Source organism: Lagopus leucura, unplaced genomic scaffold (genome assembly GCF_019238085.1).
Source record: "Lagopus leucura isolate 7727_CA_CO unplaced genomic scaffold, USGS_WTPT01 Super-Scaffold_100017, whole genome shotgun sequence".
Classification (NCBI taxonomy): domain Eukaryota; kingdom Metazoa; phylum Chordata; class Aves; order Galliformes; family Phasianidae; genus Lagopus; species Lagopus leucura.
Window position 1 is genome coordinate 15,054,776 of NW_024962271.1, and position 16,711 is coordinate 15,071,486.

A 16,711-nucleotide genomic window follows, 5' to 3' on the forward strand; every position below is an offset into this window, starting at 1 on the left:
GAGCAAGTAAAAAATTAAAAAATTCACATCCCCACAATCTTCCCCTTCCCTTCTGTTTGCAATCTTAGTCAAAATACTAAAAAGAGGTGTACTTACAGGGAGGTCTGTAAAGGCTATACCTGTGGGGGGAAAAATATTACAATTAAAAAGACAAAAGATATTTTCCCAGCTTGACAACATCCACATCATGCTACAGAAAGTTACTACACCTCAATCAGTCCCACCTCTGACCCTGACTTTCACTACTTGTCACACTGAGAAGAATCTTCCCTCCCCAACCCTCTCCGCTGGAGAAGGTCCATGGAAAAGCCTAAACCTTTCATAAATCTCTCCCTAAGATTTAATTTTCCAAAAAGTAGCTCTTCTTTTCTTTGCTTCTCACTCTGTTACTCTGAAGGAGATACTTTTCCAGGCACACTTTGGGTTTAGAAACAGAGCTTCACTATCACGTTGCTTTGGGTCGGTCTGTAGCTGCTTCTCCTTACCAGTCAGTCAGAGACAGGAATGAGAATCCCAATCCCCAAGCATTACAGCTGGGGAACATTTTTGCCACTGGACCAAACTACAGCCTGGAACACCTGAGAAATACTGTGCAAAGAACAGCTTCATCCTCCACGATGCTGTTACAGTTCCAAATACAAGCAATGGAAAAAAAACTGCACGGTTTCCCTTTTTATTCACTTTGGCATATGGGAAGAGAAACAGAGCAAAACCTGGTAGATATCACAGCTGGTCATAGCAGGATCCATTTCTGCTCTAACCCACGTCCCACTTCAGCCACCATTTCTTTGCTGCACTGAAAAGCACGATAGCATGTGTCAAAGCAAGAGGGCACCATTCTCTGATGTTAATGTTATGGCTGTTCTGCTGGAGATTTCAGGTGGTCAACCAGTAAAAGAAGAGCTGCAATGAATCAAAGAATCATGGAATGGCTGGGTTGGAAGAGACCTCAACACCCACCAAGACCAAAGCCCTGCCATGGGCTGGCTGCTCCCCACCAGCTCAGGCTGCCCACAGCCCCATCCGTGGCCTGGGGCACCTCCAGACATGGGGCACCCACAGCTCTCTGGCAATGTAACAGATGAGCCTGAAATGGCCATTTAAACCAAGTTTGGGAGACAACATAGGAAACAATTACCATTTGAAACAGCACAGATCCAAAATCAAATGAATCACAGAATGGTTTGGGTTGGAAGGGACCTCAAGGATCATGAATCTCCAACCCCCCCACCACAGGCAGGGCCACCAACCTCCACATTTCATAGCAGCCCAGGCTGCCCAGGGCCCCATCCAACCTGGCCTTGAACACCTCCAGGGATGGATGGAGCATCCACAGCCTCTCTGGGCAGCTGTTCCAGCACCTCACCACTCTCATAGTAGATGCTCAGAAAAACAAACGAACAAACTGGATTTTGATTAAATAGCCAATAATGTTTAATTAACATCATGACAATTTGTCCCATCTATCATATTGTCTACTTATTCTTTGCCCGTTGTGCGTGTTCTGCCCTAAATCCATTTTCCACACGCTCCCCACCACAGGCTTCACACTTTGCTTCAACCCTTAGACAAGAACGAGGCTTATCTCCTCTTTGGAAGAGTTCCTTGCAGTGTGGGTGGGAATTTGGCTGGATTGTCAGCACTGAAGGGTCAGTAGCACAAAGTCCAAGTGCTGTCCCTCAGAGATCAACGTTAGGGTCAACACAGTTTAACATCTCAAAAGTCTCACAGGTACCAAGCAGGAGCACGGACAACATGCTGGAGGACATACCGCTCTCCAGGCTACAGAAAGGATCCAGCACAAACCTCATGGAGCTCGGCAAAAGTAGCTGAAGAGCTCTTCTGCTGGCTTTGAGTCCAGCAGAGGCCAACAAGAAGGGAGGCAAAGGGAAAAGGGGTTGTTTGGTCTAAAACATTAGGGGAGACACTTACTGCTGCCTCCAACTACCTAACAAAAAGGTACAGAAAAGACAGAGCCAGACTCTTCTTGAAGCTGCTTGCTAACAGGAGATGGGAGGAAATAAGAGACAGGCTGCAACATGGGAAATTCTGGTTAGATGCTAGGCAGGGGAAAAGGTCAGAATGGAAGAACTAAACAATAAAGCAGGGGGCCAGAAAAGCCCCCCTGGGGATCTCCATTCTTGAAGACAGTAAAGTTTGACATGTTTCTCAGTAACCTGACCTAGCTCTCAGCAGGGCTGTGCATGCATGACCTCCAGAGATCCCTCCCAGTGTAAACTGCTCTACAGTTCTGTAAATAAGTTTATTACATTGCCTTAAAATTAAGGCATTTATATGTTTAGTGCCTTCCATTATGAAACTAAGACCAAGAAAATGTTTTAAACATCCAGATCTGTTACACAAACATATCTGAACCTGTACTGCTACATATCTGCATCCAACAAAGTCAACAGCAGAAAGTAAAAGAGCCACAGTTCTAACTAGGCAGCTGAATGTGAAACTGCACTCTCTCTCAAAGCCTGGATCCAACGTGAAATAACAAACATTAGAAATTTAAAGATGTAAGAACTGGACAGCTCAACAGGTCACGAAGCAACAGTGTGTGAAAAGCTTCTTCTATAGGTCCACGGTGTCAGCCTGATCAGCAAGGCAGCGATAAAAAGGCATTCACTTTAAATGAAGGGTCAGTGCTGGGGAGCAGTGTGATCAACACCTTCACCTGCTGTGCTGCAGACTGTAATGAGTGCCAACACATTCAGCAAGATGGGCACCTTAAGGATTATGACATATCAGCCTGTGAAATACTGCTGTAAGTTGTTGAGGAGAAGCATTAAGGCCATGTAGCTCAACGCAGACCTGGATACAGTCACCATCCAGTTGAGCTACCTGGGTAAAACTGTTCTTACAGAGAAAGCAGGCTGCAGCTGCATTTGGTGTTTTCTTTCATTTTAAATGTGGTTCATCTGTCAAGTCCTGCTCTAAGCTTCTCAGTGCTCTTGCTCTCTGTAGATCTGGTTTGAGAACAGACCTGTTAAATTGGGAAAGCTGGAAGGATATCTGCGGGTCTCTGTGACAGCTTTCTTCATTTGCACCAGTGTTCCTGTTCATCTCTAAACTGGTGGTAAAATGGGTAACCTGGTCTTCTAAGAACCTGCACTCAAATTCAGACAGGAATTTTCCATGCCAGTGCCTCAGAGGGTTGCATGCTCTTCCCATAGCCTTGCTGGTCCATTTACCTTGGGTTGCTGTCTAAGTCATGGATTTGAAACCCTCACACATTAGTCCCTGAGCAAACTCGTCCACTTAATCACAGAAACCTACAGCAGTCACATTTCCTAATCACATCCCACATCCAAGACCATCTGCATAATGGCTAGAGCCCCAGCTTTCTCACTCTTTTTCTCCCAGTTCACTCCCATCACACTCCTAGCCCTATCACATCATCTTTTTTTTTACTGCCAGGACTCTGCTCAGAATTTGTCAACAGCACTTAATGATAGCAGCTGGAAGACACTGAAGACATTTTGCAGAACAGATATTTAAGACTACATACGATGTCAAACAGCTCTCATGTGATGACTCCAAACAAAATTCGAGACTTAGCTCCAAACAAACATCCAGAAATTGTGATGGCCAAGAAAACAGTTCCTACACAGTGGTCCTGATGGATCTGATTAAATGAAAAAGTATGGAGATCACAGTTAAGCAACAGGAAAAAAACTGCAAGGAAAACAAAGGGGGGGGGCATGTATCAAAGCAACAGGCAAAAAGGAGTCGTGATGAAGACAGAATATGATGGAGAGAGAATATTACGTGTAAGGAAAGACAAAGCTACGGTGCGTTCATCGAAAGTGAGACAATTAAAATGCCCAAAGGCAGGGCTGTGAAACCTGCTGCCGAGCCAACTGTCATCAAAAGGGGGCTCATTAGTCTCATGAATATTCTTCTATCTGCTGCAGCATTATGCAGTGACCTCATTCCCTACAAGGAGAGAGACTCAGCCTCAGCAGCTGAAGACTTCACGTCAGGGAATGCCAACAAAAAGCACATTCATCCCCTTCCTTACAAACCTTTGCAAAACACACAGCAAAATGTTCCAGTAGCTTTTGTGGGGGGTCAGGACAACAACTGATGGCCTGCTACTCCCCAGTACTTCAATCACTGCTGACCACATCAGCACTCCTCGCTGAATGCAACCATTAGAAAATGCCACAGCTTCTGTTTGACGCTGTTAGCTGCTGCTCTCACACCTCTACTTATCTTCACAGTACAGAACTGCTCATGGATTGAGTTAATTAAGTTAGTGATTGGTCTCACTAGGTAGTCTTCACCAGAAGTCTTCACCAGAAGTGGCAGAGCATCACACACCGTTTGGCCAGTAAATAGTTACTTCAGAAAAGAAGTAAAATCACATTCCTAAAGAAACATCCTCAAATCCGAGCAACCCTTCAGGAGGGTTCCCAGAGAAGTCTTTTTTCCCACTTAGGGCTGCAGACCTCAACGTGTTGCAAAACATGTGGTCTAGATTCTGGGAAGCCACGTGCGTCACTTCTAGGCAGCCATCCCCTAAAAATCAACAGACAGTGGGATGAAAGCAGAGGAAAATTGAAAACCATTTTTCCAAAGAAGTTCTGTCTGCATCAGCACTAGGGCCTTCTGAATCTGCCTCATGGAACAGATTCTTCTTGAGACAGAGGAGAAGCAGCCCCGCACTGCAGATCCAACTCTCTGCTGCTACAACATAGCCTGTTACCTTTGCAGCATCACAGACTGGAGGCAGGCAGGGACTCCTGGAGGCCATCTGGTCCAATCCTCTGCTCCAGCAGGGCCACCCAGAGCTGCGTCCAGGACCACAGCCAGGTGACTTCTGAAGATCTCCAAAGACAGGGACTCAATTTTGGGCAGCCTGTGCCAGTGCTCCGACACCTGTGCAGCACAGATGTGCTTCCTGATGTTCAGAGGAAGCCTCCTGTATTCCAGTTTGTGCCCACTGCTTCTTGTCCTGTACCTGGGCACCACTGACAAGAGCCTGGCTTCGTCCTCTTGGCATCATCCTTGTCACTCCCAGCTCTCTCAGCCTTTCCTCATAGCAGAGCTGCCCCAATCCCTCGAGCATCTTCATGGCCCTTCGCTGGGCTTGCTGCTGTAGCTCCATCTCATGTATTGGGGACCCCTGTATTTTTCTTACCAAGAACTCACCAGAAATTGTACACATTACAGGCACTCTGGACCTGCTCCTTCCTTCAGCCCAGGCAGTCTGATAACTGCTCTGACAACTCTTTTAACTGGGTATTTTTCTACCAGCTTCTTCACTGTGATTCAACAAAGTACAACTGACACAGCAAGGAGAAGCAAAGGAAAAGGAGTGCTTGCCCCCTATTTACTGCATGGCTTATAGAAAAATTGACCAGAACTTATCCACGTTGGAGAATATGTCCTCCAAGGGAAAGATACTTTAGGTGAAAATGGATACAACTTTTTATTTTAGACAAATCAGATATAATAGATGCCTGGAAAACACCTGTGAGACATTCCTTTGGACAAAACCCTTAAGGCCGTAGCTTTAGGAGAACTACTAGAATGACTGTGAAATAAAGCAGCAATATTTCTTATGCTGAATCAACATCTATGTTTGGGAATACTTGGACCAATGCTTATGAATGGACAAGTCCCTTTAAAAAGTGATGACGCTGGTAACTATGGTTTTATAGCTAGTTGAATAATATACTAAGCTTCCCACTTCTTTATTTCCCTGTTGCCCTGCCATTAGCTGTCTTATCCAATCTTCCATGCAGAAGCAGAAGAAAGGAGCACAGTCTGGGGACACAATCCTAACCTACTTAAACCGAGCAGCACAGAAACCATTTTAGCTGCCTTGAAGCCAACTTACAATCCTGACTGCAGCTGAGTGCTCTTTATCTCTCTTGTTTCTTGAAAGTTACCCACAAATGTGGAACAGGAGATAGAGCCCATGAAACTTATCAAGAGTAAACGGCAGCTGAGCACCTTCCTCTCGAGAACAACTTTCTTTACTCACCTAAACTGTGGCCATTTTTTGTGTAGAAGCAGGTATTGTTGATGAGGTTGACACAGCAACCGATGACATCTCCAGTTGTGAACGTAGGGCCGTAGGGTTGTCCTGTCCCCGAGGAACAGAAGGAGTGCCCATCATCACCGTGGTACCCATAAGAATGCTTATCCCATCCTGAAGAAAGACAAAAGAATGTGTCAACAATGAGTGCATGTCAACAGTGAAGAACAACATGGCAACTACGGCTTCCAGGACACAATTTTTTCACATTTAGAAGTGCCCAGTATAACTGATGACTACCATGTTTTAAATTGACATGGATTGACACAGACTGTGCCAAACTGAAGCAGAAGCACAAGAAGGAGCTCTGACCATCTCCTGACCTTACACAACCTACAAGAGAGAAGGCAACAGGGGACCACAGAACCTGTTAAATGTGGAGCAGCATTTGGTAAATAGACTACAGAAGAAATGAAACAACTCCGGGCTGGAATCACAGAGTAACTGAATGACAGAATGGTTGGGTCAGAAGGGACCTCAAAGTCCATCCAGTTCCAACCCCTGCCACGAGCTGGTTGTCTCCCACCAGACCAGGATGCCCAGGGCTCCATCCATGGGCTTGGGCACCTCCTGGGATAGGCACATCCTTGGGCACCTCTGATGATGGTCTGGCATCATCAAAGGACTCCACACACTCATGGCTTCTCAGGAAAAATGTGAATTATTCAGTGGATGTCCAGAGCTTCCAGTTCATTGCACCACAGTTCAGTAATGCCAAGAGGAAAGTCATGGAATGGAGCAAGACTGAAACACGGACCTCAGGGCAAAGTCTGGGAGTGAAACTCTGTGACAGAGTCCTAGCAAACCACAGCCTAGAAATGGTGAATGATTCCCCATTAAGTCCCAAACACACACAGGGATAGACAGACATCCCAGCTCCCAGGAGTGGCTCCAAGCAAGCTGTGACACCAGCACCAGTCCTGTGTAATGTGCTCCTAAAGGACAAGGACAGCAGCACCCTCAGTAAGCTCAAAACCAGGCAAACAAGGCTGCCAAAAACAAAGCAGGGAGTTATACAGGCGCTAGAGTTAACTGCCAAAATCCCCCTGCTGACTCTTTCCAGTAAAAATCTCATTCAAATATTAACACGGCTCCTTTCCACTCTCTCTTACATTTTCTCTGTTGTTGATTCACTACTTGAGTCTCCTTGAACACAGAGCTGTTAATTGCGTGTAAATTCATGATCTCTCAATGAAACGGTCTGTGAATGTCAGCTGGTAACTCTGCTCAGTTTATCTCCTAAGCCACTTCATCATACAATCTAAACACAAACTTCTAATCCTACACACGACTTTGCAGCAATGAAGCAGTCAGATGCTCACATGTCCATGCTAGGCACTGGATATGGCTAAGTTTGTTGGTATGTATTGCATCAGCACCTGGAAAAAAAGCTTGACGTGAAACATCCTGGTTTGATAGTCACTAATAGAACCACAGACTCATTAAGGTTGGAAAAGGCCTTCAAGACCATGAGTCCCACCCATCACCACCAACACTACAATTAAGGAAATCTTGTCCATTCAGCATGCTGCTAATGATATACAGGGTTAATTTCTTCGACTCAGATGTTGTCTAGTGCTGAATTTGGACCTAACACAACAAGACGTGCATTAAATCTGTCAGCCTTAGCAAGTCAGTTTTCTCTGAGGGTTGTTAGAGTTAAGGTAGTTTGGTTTGGTCATGGTTGGACTCGATGATCTTTAAGGTCTTTCCCAATCTAAGCAATTCTGTGATTCTATGATTCCACTCATTATAAACATAGATGTGTGGCACTAATTATGTGCCTGACCCTGAGCTATTTATTAACCAAATAACGTATCAGCATTTCTAAAGTACTGTCCAGACTCACCATCAGGGTAATGGTGTGCAGGTCATTCCAGCACTGGCTGGAATTCTGGAACTCCCTGCCATTCTAAATCAAAATAACCATCAGCACTTCCAATACTTGTAGGTCAAAGCTATTTGGGCCCCACTGATCTAAACAGCACCTTCAGATGTCTGGCATTCTCTCTGATTACCAGCAGATGGGCAATAACTCACCACATGCATGTTTTCAATGCATCCTCTGCCTTCACTCCAGCAGTATTTGCTGAGAACTCGGACTTTTCTGCATCACTTACAATTTACTACTGCCACCTAGTAAGAAGTCCATGGCATTACAAGCAATTCTTGAGTTCCTCTCACTCGAGAGCATCTTCCTTTACAACGCTAACACTTCAAGAAGGCTGAATGAGGCTTCCCAGATGACTTCACCACACTTAACTCTGCAGATCCTCTTGGCAGTCTAACCTTGTACTACCCTTACTGAAGCATTTCCAGAAGTTACTGTTGTGACCCAGCAGGCAGAGATGAGATTTTATCCGCACATTCAGGACATTGGGTCAACCAGGATCCTGTTCAATTGGGATCCTGTTCAACGTGTGGTTGCCTGTGAGACAGCACAACACAGGACATGAAGTATCATGCTCTTACTGAACGCCTCCCAGCTGTGTGCAGCACAGACACGCAGAGCCAGATGGAGACTCTGTTCAGTTGGTGCTCCTCGAAGGATTTTCTTTCTATGGAATTCTCCAGTCCTCCTACAAGCAGGCATAAATACTCACAATATCCACAGAAGAGCACAGGGAGGAGTTTCACAGCATGACTGCAAGCTGTGTGAATCCAGCCTCCTCCTGTTTGGATCTGGTACCCTGCAGTTCTTGCACTGGAGAAGATGGCAAACCACGTATTCATCTCCACAATACACATTATTGTATAGGCTTCTACAAAATCCTTCATAATTACCCATTTCCAGGCTAGTGAGTCCTTGTCTTTATAGCTATTCCCTGCACTTCTAACCATCATCATCTGGACCTTTCCCAGATTTACAGTGTTGCTTTCCAGAACGGAGATGCAGGTGCATCACACGCAAGGGAGGTGGGTTGCAGTTGTTTTCTGTACCGTCCCCTGCGAGTTAATCCTAGCATTTTCCCCTTTATTATCCTTTCTACCACTGATGTTTCCATGAAGCCTTTTTTTTTTGTGCAGCCTTTTTATTGTGTAACCTAAAGGCTCACGCTGAGTCCTAACTGCATCATCACTCCTGCCTGTGAAGGGACGATGCTGCTCTGTCACTGTGCCCACCCTGCAGGGCCATCTCTCGTGGCTCCTCTCCAGCACCTTTCACCTTGCTGCCCATAGCAACTTGGTGTCCTTCACAAAGTGCCTCCTCACTGCTCCATCACTTCTTCCAAGTCATTTCTGAACACTCCTGGCAGCTCTGCCAAGCCCAACTCTATGGCCACCACCTCCAACACCAAAAACCATTCACCCCATCCCTTTCCTCACTTTCAAACAACTCAGAATCCCCACTGGCACATCTCCCCTCAGCCTCCCCACCTCACTAAGGGAACTTCCCAGAGGCCTTTTAACTTCCAAGACAAAGACAGCAACCCAAGGGCCATATCCACGTGCCTGCTGGCTCCCCTTCCCAAAACTCACGTCCTGTTTCTTCATGCACTCATTACATCTGCCCTTCAGTAGAACTCCAATGCACCTTCCCACACCAGACACTGAGGTTCTCACACCCTGTGTTCCCTCACTCTTCTGGAGCCCTGAACAAGAGATGCAACACTTTCTCATGCAGAAGTCATTGAATAGTCATGCTAGCTGCTGTTTCACGAAGCTCCTCCTGAATAAAACAGATGGAACAGTCTTTCCTTCTAGGAAACCACCTCAGGTTTCACATACTGAAAAGAAACCAAAGCGAGGCAGCCTTCTTACATGACAGGCAGCCTGGGCAAAAGCCCAACTCTGGCAGGCTAGCAGATGCTTTAACCTGCACAGCTCGTGCACTGCCCTCAACATCGGGATTCAAATCAGAGAGCTCTCTATCAGCACTGCCTTATCTTGATCAAAATCACCATTTGCTGCTCCAGAGCCACGTGCCTTGCACAGAGACAGGGAAGACAGATGGGACAGTCATCTCATGCAAAGGCAATGCTGTGGGAACTAATGCGCTGTGGTACAGCTACATCTTATTCTTCCATAAAGTAGATCAGGGACCCCCAGAGGAACATTACACCAAAAAATCCTAACTCCAAAATCTAGTGAGCTGGTGTGGCTGGCAGTTTCAGTTAGCACAGCTGTTAAGGTTGGCTATTAGGAACAATTTCTTCTTGAAAAGAGTGGTGAGGTTTGCATAGTTGGCCAGGGAAGGGAGTCACCATCCCTGGAGGTGTCCCAGGAGCTGTGGGGATGTGGCAATAAGGGACATGGTGGTGATGAGTCAACAGCTGGACTTGATGATCTTGCTGGTCTTTTCCAACCTTAATGATTCCACGCTCACAGCTAGGGACTGAAGCACACAGCAACAGGCCATATATATGTCACAGAGGAAAACGGTGATGAATGCTTTAATGTAAATGACCAAGAGCAATATTTTAATCATCCCTTTGCTGACCAGATCCTCTTTCCATGCAGAATGCAGAGAGGAATGCAAACTGATGACAATCCCCGTGTGCATCAAGCTTTGAATGTGCCAGACTGGCCAGTGGGCACAAAATAACTGGGAAGGCAACATTCATGGGCATCTGTGCTGAGCTCTCCTCTGATGCCGTGCCAAAGGGCAGGTCTGCAAGGCTTATTAATCATGGAAAAATGGCTGTTTCAATAAGGCATATCTTGACACCTCTGCCTCCCCCTACTCTGCCATCTGTCATCACTAAAAGGACTGCAGACAGACAGACTGACTTCACCACTGACACGTGGACTTCATTCCAGGGGAGAAACGTGTTCCACGAGGTTTATACCACACATTCATGGTAACCTGTAGCTGATGCAGAGCTGCTACAAAGGGCAGGGCCTTAAAGAGATTCCCCAGCAATCTGACCTGCCGTCAGGAAACCTGAGACACCTTAAGAGGTAAGCGATGCTGGAGAAATACACACTGGGCCACATAAAGAAAAGACAGGAGTTCCTCAGAGAAGCTGAAATGAGACATGTGAACAGAGGGGTTGTGTCCCTAGGGCCCTCTGTAAACTTGGAGGCTGGTTCTTCAGGACAGACTTGGGTGACTGCTCTGCACAGAACTTCTGCAGCATCTTCCAAATGTTACCTGCACCTATTTTCTTTCTTTGTAGCCAGGGCAGACAAGAATTTATGCCAACACAGTGAAATAAACCAAAAAATAACATCAGCAAGACTTAGTGAGTACAAAGCACAGCAGAAGGAGATGCACAAACCTTGCTTGGGGACTGGAGGCAGCTACAGAGCCTGACTGCTGTACCATCTTGCAGTGTAGTTCACTGTGCCAGTGGATGTGCTTTGATGTCTGTTAGCCCATGTCAGCAAAAGCATAATTTTGCCACTAGCAAAGGGAAGGTTGTGCTCTTGCAGTGTTGCTTCAAGAAGAGCCTGTTGCCCAAGAAACATCTGTGGTGCTGCAGCATCTCAGCTGTAGTTCAATTTTACAATGCCTTATAAAGTTGCATAAACACAGATGCTTGGGTGAGACCAATAGTATAGCTTTGCTTTTCTTCACTCAATCATGCTCAAGAATCAAAGCAACTGTTAGTGTTGCAACACATCCTTGTGCTTCCAAATTCTGACAGCTAAAACATTTGCTCAGTAGCCACAGCAACTTGTGCTATAGATTTAGGGTGGTGGGGACACAGCATGCGTGGTCCTGGCCTCATGTTTGGGAAGGTGCAGTCACAACACCAGGACAGGAGCAGGGAGCAGAATGGTCAGCATCCAAGCACCCTCCTGGCAGAGCTTCCATCTGCCCAGAAAAAATCAGGGGAAGAAACATAACCCCCAAACCCACTTACCTGGGGGAAAAAGAAATGATGAAGCCCATGCTAGGAACACGCCAGCTTTTTATCCATGCACCTCCTTTCCCATAACAGCTTCCACTTCTGCAAGGCAGCCAAATGACTTCAAATGTAGCACCATGGGATTGGTGCTTATGCAGACACTAAAAACACTTTGCCCCATTGAGGACAAACTTCTCAAGGCAGTGATTGTATGTGGTCAGGTCCTCAGTGTGTGGTTCTTACAGAGCAACACTGGGTGATGCTTATCAGAGACTGCACAGCTTTTGGCAGGGCTGAGGAGGTTTGGCTCAGGGACCATTTTGTGGTTTTGAATCAAGTATTTCCACTTGAAATTGAGAGGCAGACAAAGATTGGACCAAATCTCAATGGCAGAAAGTCTGAACTGTGGCAAGAATCCAAAGGAAAAAAAAACAACAAACACAACACCTACCCCACATCAACAGGGAGCAGCAAGAAAAGGACAAAGCGACCCAGAGATCAAACAGAGTCTAAGACAGACAGGCAGAAGCTCTGCATGGGAGTCTAGGACTTACAACAAACTGTTCCATCCATCACAATGTGCACAAGCACAAAGTAACACTAAATTTTCCTTTTTAACATAATTGACCTTGCATGACAATTCGTAGACCAGATCCTCGACTCCTACCATTTGGCAGCCACTAGATATTAACTAAGCTTCAAAACAACATCAAACCACAGCTGATGCTTAATTAAATAAATTGACACAACCCACTGACTCATAGAGAGAGAAAAACAAAACCATAAGCCCCTGGATGGCTGCAATATGGCCATACCTAGTCAACAAGAATGTTCTGTTCCACCTGCCCCAAAGACTTGTTAATGAATCCACTGCACTATGACTTAGCATGCAGCTTACCACAGAACACAATGACCAAGATAAAATCCTGCCTCCTTAATTGAATAAAGATGGCAAGCCTTCCTGACTTACAAGTTTGATGGATCAGAGAACTGCAATGGATTGAACGCCTTCTGCCAGCATCAAAACATGATCTAGTCTTCCCTATGCCAGAGAGGGCCAATGCATACCACAAGCCACTTATACGGCATAATTAAAGCCTGATTACTAAACAGGTTGGTTTATCTACAAAGGCAGGGCTCAAAAAGCTCTCTGGTACAGTCACTGTGTACTGCACCCACTGTGTTCCCTGACACTGCACTGGGAGGCAGAGGTGGAAGCACATGGGTCAAGTTGTCCAAAACAACACAGGACAAATGAAAAAATGTTAGGAGTTTTGCCATTGATTATGAAGTGGTACGGGCAAAGAACGAGCTGGATACAGAAGCTTTTATCACATACAGAGGCTTCAAATCTCATCACACTACATTATTCATATTTGTATTCATATGCTGACCTACAGCAGATAGGCAGGAGCACCTTCATAAAATACTAAGGCACCTTCAGAAAAAGTAACAGGCATGGTTAATGCACAGTGATGGGCTAAAGCAGGCTGGATGGGCACTGAGCACCTGATGGAGCTGAGGGTGTCTCTGTTCATTGCAGGGGGTTGGACAAGATGGCCTTCAAGGATCATCTTCCAATTCAAACCCTACTGTGAGTCCACAACAAAAAGCCATCTTACAGAGACACTGGGGCAGAGCAGGTGAATGATTCAGCCAAAAACAGTATTAGAGCTCAGCTGGGAATGCAGGCAGGTAGCACTCTGTTACTATTAAATAATTCCCTGAAAAGGTATTTAGGGAGATAAGAAAATAACAAAAGAAATATGCATACAAACACAAAACTTCATCGAGAGGGACTTCTTCCAGGAGAGCAGGACTTCATGATGGCAAGGGCTGAAAGAAGCCCTTCTAGATCAGAAACTGAGGTTCCTTAAGTACCTTTCACATCAATTAATGTAAAGTAATAAGGTTTTCAGAGGAGGATTGTATTTATTCACCCATCTGAGGCTGCAGGGAAATCTAGCTTTGTGCTGATATTATCTTTTATCTGAGAGGCTCATATAATAAGCACAGCCACTATAAAGACCTTTTTAATCAGTAAAACCATCAGTACTGGTTACAAAGGGCTGATAATGGCTTTAAAATAACTACAGCAAATGAAAGAGCAGTCATTAACATTGCAGGTTACAAATAATGTAAGTGGTGTCTGCACTGCTAGCCAACTCACTGCTGCTACAGCAGCTGGGTGTTGGAATGAGGTGGTCTTGGAGGTCTCTTCCAACCCACAGCCATGCTATGATTCTATCAGCTCAGCTGTTGTTCTGCCTCCTCACCCCCAAACCGAAGACCTCTGTGCCCAAAAATCAACCTAAGTACAAAGATCAGATCAAAAAGGGAAGGGCAGGAAAGGAAAAAAGTGGAACAGCACCACTGCATAATGCTGACCCAATGGCTGGCAGGGATTTTCATGGCTGAACAGAGGGCCACCCATACAAGTAAACATGAACCAAGGCAGGTCTGAAGGGGGAAAAGGGAGTAACTTCCTACAAACCTAATTTTCATGTAAATAGCTATAAAACCAACCGTGAGATTAAATCTAACCCAAATTCAGAAGGTTATTTAGCCTCACTCTGCGGCTCAGGAGCTGTTTTTGTTATGCTCCTGCTCTGAACACGGCTGATAGGGAGGACACAGCCATCACCCTGCAGACACTGGTGCCCACTATCAGCTCTCTGCAGAAGCCTCGTGTTTAAAACATGTCCCACCTAGACAAGTTGTATGCAAGATAACCTGACCATGGGGCACACCGACTGCACAGAGCACAGGAAGGCTGGGTGAGGCTGGATGTGGGCAGCTGGGCTGCTGGTTGGTGACCTGCACATAGCAGGGGGTTGAAACGAGATGATCATTGTGGTCCTTTCCAACCCAGGCCATTCCATGATTCTATGAGTTAAGCAGTGATAGGTCATATCATGATCCTCGACTGCAGATGCAGCCGTGGTTCATTTAAAATTTGGGCACATGCAATTGTGAGAGGAGACTAAAAAAGCAGCACCATAAATAGAATAAACAGAAAACGAGCGTTTCTCAGATGACTTTCCTATGATGAAATTGTATACGGGCTGAACGCACAAAATTGATTCCATACGAAAAATATCCTTACACCAAAAGTACTCAAAAGCTCAAGTTCCTTTTGTTTTATTGTAAGACGTACAACTTTCTCATCCATTTCTTTAGTGGACTTAAAGAAAAAAACCCTCAAAGCTGTTTTCTAAGTAGCACATGGTGCAGCACAGGAGTAGATTTGGAGAAAGCCAACAGGCTTCAGCCAGTCTCCAGACATCACTTTTTATAATGTCTCCTCTTTTTTATAATGGGGATGGCAGTATTGGAAACACTGCCCCATCCCTGGAGATGCAAGAGGCCAGGTTGGATGAGGCTCTGAGAAGTCTGATTTGGTGTGTGATTTAGTGTCTGGCAATGCTGTCTATAGCAGGGCATTGGATGTAGATGACCTGTGAGGTCCCTTGCAAGCCAAGCCATTCTATGACTCTACTCCTACTTTCTATTACTTAGCCCTGGGTGGTGTGCATTAACTGTGATTCTAGAGAGCATCTTTCAGTTCAGGTTAGAAGAAAGAACAGTAGCACAGCTGAAGATGTGAATCAAAGCACAGCACGTGGTGACAACCAGGAAATTCACCTCCCAAATACAGCCCAGTTCCAGCACAGGTCTCACTCAGGCAAACTGAAGAAGGCTGTAACTTACAAAGACCAAGCCTCTGTGCAATGCACATCTTTTTGCTTAATATCCAGCACTGTTTTAAGCCAATAGTTTTCACTGGTCTGGATGAGATCCTTCCAAAAAGTCCCCATGTACAAAAGGATTGCTAGCTCCAGAGTGGAACTGACACACTGACCCACTTTGCTTTCATTTCTTCCATTACACAGCACCAAAGCTTGCTACCAACCCTTTAAGATGTTGAAAGTAAATTATTTTTTCAGGTCAAAGCCTAGTTAAGTTAGCAGCAGCAAAAAGTGATGTTTTTGGAGCAGTTCTCAAGCTGCTTTGCCTTCTCAGCTCCTACAGCCACCAAAGAACTTGAGGAAAGGCAGAGGCAGATAGAAAGTAAAGAGCTGCAGGCAGGCAGCCAGGCTCACCCCAGCCCCAGTGCCAGCCTGCAGTCACTGGGATGTGCCTTCTGAAAACCCATCTGCTACGAGCTGGGTAGCTGTGCACCTCTAATTAAAGCTTTCAGCACACATCTTAGGTGAGTGCAGCATTTGTTGCTATCAAAAATAATCTCAGACTGCTGTTACCCACGCATTTCTGCAGAATAAAGCTTCGCAGAGGAGTTGTTTCAACATGCACTACCTGCGTGTTCAACTGGGTCACAGACCAGATCCGAGTTAATAATAACCTTAAAATCAAGCAGTGCCCCCCACGCTGTATTATTAACCCAATTACACGGTCCAGTTCTCCTGCAGCCCCACAAACTGGTCTGCTAGCATAAATGAGAGGGTGATGGAGACGGACTGACACAGCCAGCCTAAGGAACACATACGTAACTGAGTCCTGGGGGTGCTCAGTCTGGGTCTCAGATAATTATACTGAGCAAATAAAGTTCTTGAGAAGTCCAATCTGTTCACAACCAGCAAGAGGAAAGGTTTAAATACAGAGCAGCAAGCTCAGTTGGGCCATACACCAACCTGCACCGAGCAACTCCAGCAGGACATGGTATAGACAGCATGGCAATTATCAACCCAACAGAGTAATCTGAGAGATTCTCACTGCCATAACATGCATGACACTGAGCAAAGCACTGATTTTGTTACAGCTTTGGTTAAATTTCTCCAGTAACCACTGGAGTTTTATCTTAAAACTCTATCAAAATACTCAAAGGTTTCCATGGTGCTTAGCA

General features: G+C 45.6%; 1 protein-coding gene across 2 annotated transcripts in view; it reads right to left on the reverse strand.

Annotated features, from left to right (window-relative positions):
• Positions 1-16,711, reverse strand: part of RANBP10 (RAN binding protein 10) — a 54,500-nt gene that overhangs the window by 14,117 nt on the left and 23,672 nt on the right. For both annotated transcript variants that reach the window (XM_042876976.1, XM_042876977.1), the window contains 2 exons: positions 5,999-6,166; positions 97-119 (listed from right to left, as the gene is read on the reverse strand). In XM_042876976.1, coding sequence (XP_042732910.1) covers positions 97-119; positions 5,999-6,166 — 191 coding nt within the window. The remainder of the gene's footprint in view (positions 1-96; positions 120-5,998; positions 6,167-16,711) is intronic.